The 8221-nt window shown below is 39.9% G+C and overlaps 1 protein-coding gene across 3 annotated transcripts in view; it reads left to right on the top strand.

Annotated features, from left to right (window-relative positions):
• The first annotated feature begins 2974 nt into the window (after positions 1-2974).
• Positions 2975-8221, top strand: part of rac3a (Rac family small GTPase 3a) — a 13786-nt gene continuing 8539 nt past the window's right edge. For 2 of the 3 annotated variants that reach the window (XR_008384865.1, XM_053616570.1), the window contains exon 1: positions 2975-3718. Coding sequence is in view for 1 of the 3 variants with exons in the window: in XM_053616570.1 (XP_053472545.1) it covers positions 3684-3718 (35 nt within the window). In the remaining 2 variants the exon portion in view is untranslated. Of the gene's footprint in view, positions 3719-6919; positions 7138-8221 lie in introns of those variants that run through there. The other variant, XM_053616583.1, reaches the window with a different exon arrangement.

Below are 8221 nucleotides of genomic sequence, written 5' to 3'. Positions count from 1 at the left end.
GGTGGTGGCAGCATCATGCTGTGGGGATGTTTTCAGCGGCAGGAACTGGGAGACTAGTCAGGATCAAGGAAAAGATGAATGCAGCAATGTACAGAGACATCCTTGATGAAAACCTGCTCCAGAGCACTCTGGACCTCAGACTGGTGCGAAGGTTCATCTTCCAACAGGACAACGACCCTAAGCACACAGCCAAGATAACAAAGCAGTGGCTACAGGACAACTCTGTGAATGTCCTTGCGTGGCCCAGCCAGAGCCCAGACTTGAACCTGATTGAACATGAAACTGCCCAAAAATAGGTGTGCCAAGCTTGTAGCATCATACTCAAAAAGACTTGAGGCTGTAATTGGTGCCAAAGGTGCTTCAACAAAGTATTGAGCAAAGGCTGCGAATACTTATGTACATGTGCTTTTCTTGTTTTTTATTTTTAATAAATTTGCAAAGATTTCAAACAAACTTCTTTCATGTTGTCATTATGGGGTATTGTTTGTAGAATTTTGAGGAAAATAATGAATGTAATCCATTTTGGAATAAGGCTGTAACATAACAAAATGTGGGAAAAGTGAAGCGCTGTGAATACTTTCCGGATGCACTGTATAGACTAGATCAGAGGTTCTCAGCCTTTCGTAATTAAAGCCCCCCCAAGCCTCCCCTATCACCCCCCCCCCCCCCCATCTATGATAGATAGACATAAAGATAGATAGATAGATAGATAGACAGATGTTTTTGCTTTTGTACTTTTTAAAATGTATTTTCATAACTTCTATGATTTTTATAAAGCTATATAACGGACAGGTATGGAAGATGAATGATCAAAAATGTTTCTGAACACTATAACTACTTTGAACAAGAGAACTAGGCTGTAATAAAGTGGACTATTTTACATGACTATAATGTAAATGTAACGTGGACTATAAAACGTTGCATTACATTTGTCTTGCGTTATAAAAAACATTCGTCTATGAATGATGTAAATTGGGAGGAAGGGCGCGTCTCGTTACCCATGACATTGTTAAATCTCCGGCTCTCGGCCCCTCACTGAACAGAGCAGACGCAGAGAGAGGTGTGAGTGCAGCGGGAACGCAAGACCTCGCGCTTGCAGGACAGTACTGCCGACATTTGTAAAGTTGCTAATGTTTGTCCAAAAAGTCGCTAGATTTGTCGCTAGGCTTTTTTTTTTTTTTGCAAAAAAAAAAGTCTCTAAAGGGGTCTGAAAAATCGCTAAGTTGGTAACACTGGTCTGCACTGACAGCTAGATAAAAGGCAGGTTAAGCTCCGCCTCTCCTCAGCAAAAAGAAAATTCAGAGGGAGAGGGAATGCGGGGTTTTTCATTTATGCACATTCTATTTGAAAAGCAATAAAATACACCGAGAACCCAAATGATGTCCTGTCTGTGTTTTTTTTTTTCTTGAAAACAATTTGTGCCCCCCTTCCGATCTCTCCTTCCCCCCTGTTGAGAACCACTGGAGTAGATAAACATGATATTGTGCATGATTAGCATAACCTGGAACTTGTATGCACCAGAATAATAATACTTGTGTTCATCAGATCGGAGTTTAATAAAAGTTTATTTATTAAAAAATGTCCGAGCAAACCATCGGTATGTTTACAAATTCACATCAACTGCATGTCTCACAGCTGACAGTTTATTATTGTTTAAAAATTGCTAAGAAAAAAAAAAAATCACACTGATTTGCGTAGACAGCTATTGTAGCTAACGTACCAGTTACTCTCATTCATCCTACATTCAGAATAAAGCATTTATTTAATACGTACGTGTGTAACGCAGAGCTGCAATTTCTTTGTGAGATTTAGTAAACATGTATATCCAAACGATTGGCTCGAATTATTCCTCAGATCAAATGTCTGGCACGTGTGGCCCTGGGGTTCCCGTTTCTCTGTTTCCTGTTTGACGCACCAAAACAGAAGGAAAATCATAACTGCAGAATTTTCATTTTATCCGCTCATATACGCCCTCCTAATGCATGTGTATGGAGATATCATGAAGAAATATAAAGCTCAGGAGAAAGTCGCAGAGATCTCTGTGAGTGTACGTAGCTGGTACAGTAGCTTGCTTTGCTAATCTGCTAACGAGGCTAGGATGAAGCATGGCGTATAAACCAAACAATCAGTTTTTGCAATATGTATTACGACATACTACAAGCAACATTTGCCACGTCATACACAAATGGTGATTAGGGACAGAAGAAACGAGATGATTCCTGGTGTATAAATATAAAAATATCTGCGTTTCTTTTCACTGTGCCTCCAGTTCTCTTTGCAGAACAGTCAACTGGCCATGTTTATAAATAGCAAAGATGGAGATGACAGACATCTTTCACTTTTATTTTTGTGAGAAAGAGGGATTTGAGGGTCTGGCGTGCTTCGCCTAGCATACACAGTCCATCTTCGATATTTCTAATATTAATTTGTAAAAAATAATTGAAGGAAGCAAAAGGTGCGTTCACACATCTACAGTGATTTTATTGCTGCAAGTTGCCAGTCACTGTACTATGAAGTTGCTAGTGTTTGTTCCTTTTACCGGTTGCCATAGTAACATTTATCAGCAAGTCCACTTTTGACAACAGACCAGTTTTCTTGCCGCTAAAATGAAACGTTCTGGAGGGACAGCGCGTTTGGATGTAAACTTCACCAGTGTATATGTGCATCAATATCGTACGAGATGAAGGAGGAGCAGTATGTGCTCGTCGCCGTGGCGGCCGTCTATCTGCAGTGAAAGCGTAAGCGCCGGACTGTCTGGGTCCACGGAACATTTCGGACTCGCAGCACTCCACACGGCTGTCCCGTCGGTAGACGCTGCACCACATCGCTCCACATTTGCATAAAGTTAAACTTTTCTCAATTTTGTTGCATCTCTGGACACGCCCACATCTAGTCACTGGAAGTCGGTAGCACTCATTGAACACGAAGGTCTCCGGTCGCTTTGTCGCTGCATGTGTGGACGTATCTTCACACGAGTCCAGTTTGGGAATCCTTCTGCTTTAAAGTGCACCTATTATGCTTTTTCAGATATATTACCTTTCACGTAGTGTGTTATAGAGCTGTTTGTGAATGTAAAAATCCCGCAAAGTTTAAAAAATCAAAGCGCACGACAAACGGAGTTATTGACTCCCAAAAGAGGGAACCGATTCTGAACAGCCGAAACGAGTCGTCAGTGATTCCAGACATTATTTAGTCATTTTTCGACACACGCTGAACAACGGACCGGGACATCTGACCAATCAGAGCAGAGTATGCTCTCTGAAAGGAGGGGTTTAAAATGTAATCCTTTAGAACGGAACGTCGAACGAGTCGTTTGTGACAATGGCGGGTGGGGCGGAAGGGTAATGCTGCAATTTAACTTATGAGCACATTAAAGTTGTTTTTGACCTCGGATGCATGTATATCGATTGTATGAGACCTTTAAAAACAAAATCAGGCAGGTTTCAAAACCATAATAGGTGCGCTTTAAAGCATCGTTCCAAAGGTGTCGATTCACGCTGAGTGAATCGTTCACAAGGAACCGATTCGTTCGCGAACCAATAAGCCATAGTGGAGGCGCGGTGTCCAATCTGGCAACCGTATTCATGCTACACTACACAGGCTCCTGTCGACATCTCTCCACCATCTCAGATCACTGCTGTAACATCGCACTTCTGTGCATTTAAACCGTCTTCGCGTTCCAAATGCAAGCCATCAAATGCGTCGTGGTCGGCGATGGGTGAGATGTTGAGTTTATTCTGGCTGAATTGTGCTTGTTGTTGCAGTGTAGAGGGATGCAGCTGTTGCAGGAGAGGGGCTGGGGCTTGCATGGATCATTCGGTGTGTATGGAGATGTGATTGAGCACAGTACATCCCCAGTGCTTGTGCACGAAAAGCAGAACGAATCGGGGGTTTTGTGTTGAAACAAAGCAGATAGCTCTCGAGCAGCTCATCAGCACCGTTATATTAAACATCCATGCCAGTGCTCAAGGGTGGGTGAGTGGGTGAGGGGAGGAGGGGAATGGGGGGGGGTATTTTGTGCTGGACATGATTATGTTCATCATTACTCGCTTTAACACGTGTGATGACGATTCTCAGGACGATGATGGACGGAAATGTGCCCGGCGGTCCATTTTTGCGCTTTTACGTTGTTTTGTATTTCGAAGGAATCCTGACGCTAGCGGTTCTGCGCTCCCCCTACCCAGTTCACACTGCGCATGCGCGACAGCTTCACGCATGCGCAGTGTGGCGCAGAGCTAGAAGCCCCTTATTCAGTGATGTCATGCTTTTCACACACCTTACTCCTTAGAGCACGTTTATAGGGTTTTATTCGATTTAGTTTCAGTTGAAGTGCGTAATTAATACAGTTCTATTAATAAAACACAAACAAATAAATAAAATTAAAAAAACACAACCATAAGCAACATAGTTTAAAAAAAAAAGAGTCAAAACAAACAAATAAACAATCGTTTATTTGTTTTTATTATATTTCATCCTTGCCTTAAACTTTTTAGGTATATAATAGATGTGTATTATTATTATTATTATTATTATTATTATTAAGTAAACAATTACTCATTAAATATTTAGTTTTGTTCTTTTTGGGGGGTTATGGGTTTTTTGTTAAATTTATAATTGTAATAATAATAATAATAATAAAAATAATAATAACATGCATCCTTAATGTTTATTTGCAACCGTATAAATGAAAGGCAAGTATGAAAAAACCCAAACAATTACTGAGTAAATATTGAATTTCTGTGTATTATTATTATTATTATTATTATTATTATTATTATTATTTGTAGTAGTAGCAATAAAATAAATAATAATATTTCTTTTATGTTTATTTGCAACCCTATAAATGAAAGGCAAGTAGGAAAACCCCCAATTACTTATTAAATATTGAATTTCCGTGTTGTTGTTGTTATTATTATTATTATTTGTAGTAGTAGCAACAATAATAATCTAAAATATTAGCTCAGTCACTTTTATTGATCATTTTGTCAGTCCTTAATTCAGTGTTTAATTATTTTGATGTCAGTATTATACTGAAATGTGTAAAATAGTAAACAAACAAAAACAAAAAAAAAAGTATGTATGTTTAATATAATGTATATACCTACATTTACTTATTTAGATGTGTAACAGTATTTGGCCACAGAAACTATGAAAACATGTTTTATATGGTTTTAAATTTCACACCAAGAAGTCCTCACACTTCTGCTAGAGTTATAGATTTATTTTGTATACTGCATATTTTTATTGATATCTCCTGGGGTTTTTGCAGGAGATCTGGGGATTGTTAATAGTACTGCAGGGGTTTGTGGGTAAACAGCCAATTTGCAGGGTCTAAAACCTTTTATAAAAATAAATAAATAAATAATGAATACATATGTAGGGTGAAGTTCGAGATCGATACAATTTGTGCATGATTGTTTTTAAAGAAATAGTGTGTTGCCTCTTTTCTGACAGACATAAATAAATAAATAAATAAACAAACAACATCAGCCTCTACATTAACCAAAATCCAGTGGAATAATTAGTAGGTTTGTTCTGATTTGTCTGCTTTGCGAGTGAGTTTGGGAACCTCGGCTTCGCACCTCGTCCCTGACGACTAAAATATTCACTCCTGACAAAAGAGCGCGAGGCTGTGTGAGAACATCTGGCAACCTCGATCAGCCACGTCGCTTCGGTTCATTTCCACTGTAACGTTCCTCTCACGCCGTCTCTTATCACTCGTCCTCACTCATCCTCTTCTTCATCGATTTACAGTGTCCCTGTTCTTCACCCTTCTTTATCGTACCAAAACAAAACAAAACAAAACGCACTCACGCTTCCTGTGTCTCTCATTCGCACGCGCTCTCAAAGCTCACCGCTGAAGATAAGACCGGGGCATGAAATTAATCTTCATCCTGCGTTAAATTACCCAGCGCTAGCTCCGTGGTGATTCTGATATTTTGAGTCAAAGTAGTTCTCGCAGCACGGAATGCACATTTTAACATTCAAAACATTCTCGATACGTCTGTATAAAACGTAGGAAGGGTTGCAGTTCATGCATGTTTACGTATATTTACACATCCTGGTGTTTCGGTGAAGGTACACATGGATATCGGTGTTCTTAAACCATTTTAGTAGTCCAGTTTATTCAACTTTTTTTTTTTTTTTTTTTTTTTAATGCGTTTGATTATTTTAATTAGCATAGTAAATGAACAAACTCTCACAAGTCAGACTTCTAGCTTTTATTTAGTCTGGTATGTTTCCTCAACAAACCTGTTCTAGATCACCTCCTTTCACATGAAGAGGTCATTTCCTCGACATAACACCTGGCCAAGTGCAATCATTCTCGAAGCCAGGTGCCTCACGTGCGAGATGATCTCTCTCACTCATCCACGAACTGCTTTAAAATAAAAACCTTTTGTTTTATTCAACGTTTTTTTTTTTTTCTTCACTCCCTCGCTTCTCAGTTTGTCTTAATTGTAAGGCGCTGTGGGTGAAAGCATCAGCTAAATGACTGAATATGATCGTGAATGTGACTAGCTCATTAATAGGGGTTACAATCCGGTGTCTTTTGTTTTGTTTTTGTTTTTATGTGAATTCTGGAAACGCAAATTATAATAATAATTTTAAAAAAAAATAAAACCTGAATGGAAATCCAGAAATGTGAGAGGGAAATTATTATTTTTTTAAATTATTTCAATTAAATTTTATTTCTCTAGCGCTTTTAACAAGGGACGTTGTCATGAAGCAGCTTTACAGAAATATATCAACTCAGGATATACGTTTTAAATGTATACCTTCATTAATGAGCGAGCCAGAGGCCACGGTGGCGAGGAAGAACTCCCTGAGATGACCCTAGGAAAAAACCTCCAGAGGAACCAGACTCAAAAGGGAACCCAACCCACCTGATAGTGGGATTTATGGATAAATAAACAAACAAATCTCTTCTAGAACTGTGCGCTATACGGTCGAAAAGTGCAGTAGTGTAACCGGGAAATTCATAACCAGGAGACTCGAGTGCAAAACCGTTCATGTCGGTTGCGGTTCGGGAGCCATCTTCGTGGTTTTGAAGTGGTACCATCCTCATAATCTCATCGATCTTTGGGACGTCCTCAGCAACAGCGAGAGAGCTCCAAGTGATAAGAACTCAACCAGAAGGTGAGGGCATCAGGATGGATCAGGCAGGTCCGGATTTGGCTGAGGTGGAAGGTTTACTGGTCTATTGATAAAGATGAGAAGGCAAAAATGAGAAATGCAACAATTTGAATACTTTCGAATTTCGTAAGGGAACGGGTAGCTCAGGACGTCGGACTTCTGATCGGAAGGTCGTGAGTTCGATTACCAGCAACGCCAAGCTGCCACTACTGCGGGGCCCTTGAGCGAGGACCTTAACCATCAATTGCTCAGTTGTATTAAAAAAAAATGAGAGTAATGTAAGTCGCATTGGATAAGGGCGTCTGCCAAATGCCATAAATGTAAATCTAACGCAAGTCACGTTTCTGGATTAGTCTAGGTATACATGCGGGGACACAAAAATTTCACGAATTGCTACCAAAAAACCCCCCAACCCCTTAGTGTTTATAAAACTAGCAGCATTTCTCTTTTAATCCCCTTCAAAGTAGTCTCCTTGTGGCGTGACACACTTTTCCCAGTGTTTCTCCCATTCCTGGAAACACTTCCTGTAGTCTTCTATCTTTTATCATCATGTCCAGAACTTCCTGCGTTTTATTCTCGATTTCTTCCAGAGTGGCGAATCTTTTCCCATTCCGTCTCTGTTTGGTTTTTTTTGTTGTTGTTTTTTAAATTTCGGGAACAAAAAAGAAGTCGCGAGGAGAGAGATCTGGCGAATACGGTGGATGTGAAGCGCATTGTTTCTGGTTTAGAAACCCCTTGGTTTTCGACACAGTGTGTGCAGGTGCATCGCCATGGTGCAAGAACCGGTTCTCTGGGAATTTTTGGGTCCCCTCTCGTATCCACATGGTAGTTTTTCCCCAATTCGATAATTGAAAACGATGTCAAACATGTCCACATCCCCGAGCAGGATAAAATGCGAAAGACAGCCGTGCACTGTGGGTAATGTCGTCTTTTCCCCGTTGTAAGTTTTACAATAATAATCGGAAGGTTTTTCGCACGATCGGACATTGCAGTCTCATTCGCGGTTTCTTTTGTCCAAAAGTCCACTGGAATATGACGGAAGAGTGGAGAGTCGATCAGATAAAACTTTATAAACCTTTTTTGCAAG

The sequence above is a fragment of the Ictalurus furcatus genome, chromosome 2 (genome assembly GCF_023375685.1).
Source record: "Ictalurus furcatus strain D&B chromosome 2, Billie_1.0, whole genome shotgun sequence".
Classification (NCBI taxonomy): domain Eukaryota; kingdom Metazoa; phylum Chordata; class Actinopteri; order Siluriformes; family Ictaluridae; genus Ictalurus; species Ictalurus furcatus.
Note: the sequence above shows the minus strand (reverse complement) of the source record. Positions and strands in the feature narration are given on the sequence as shown.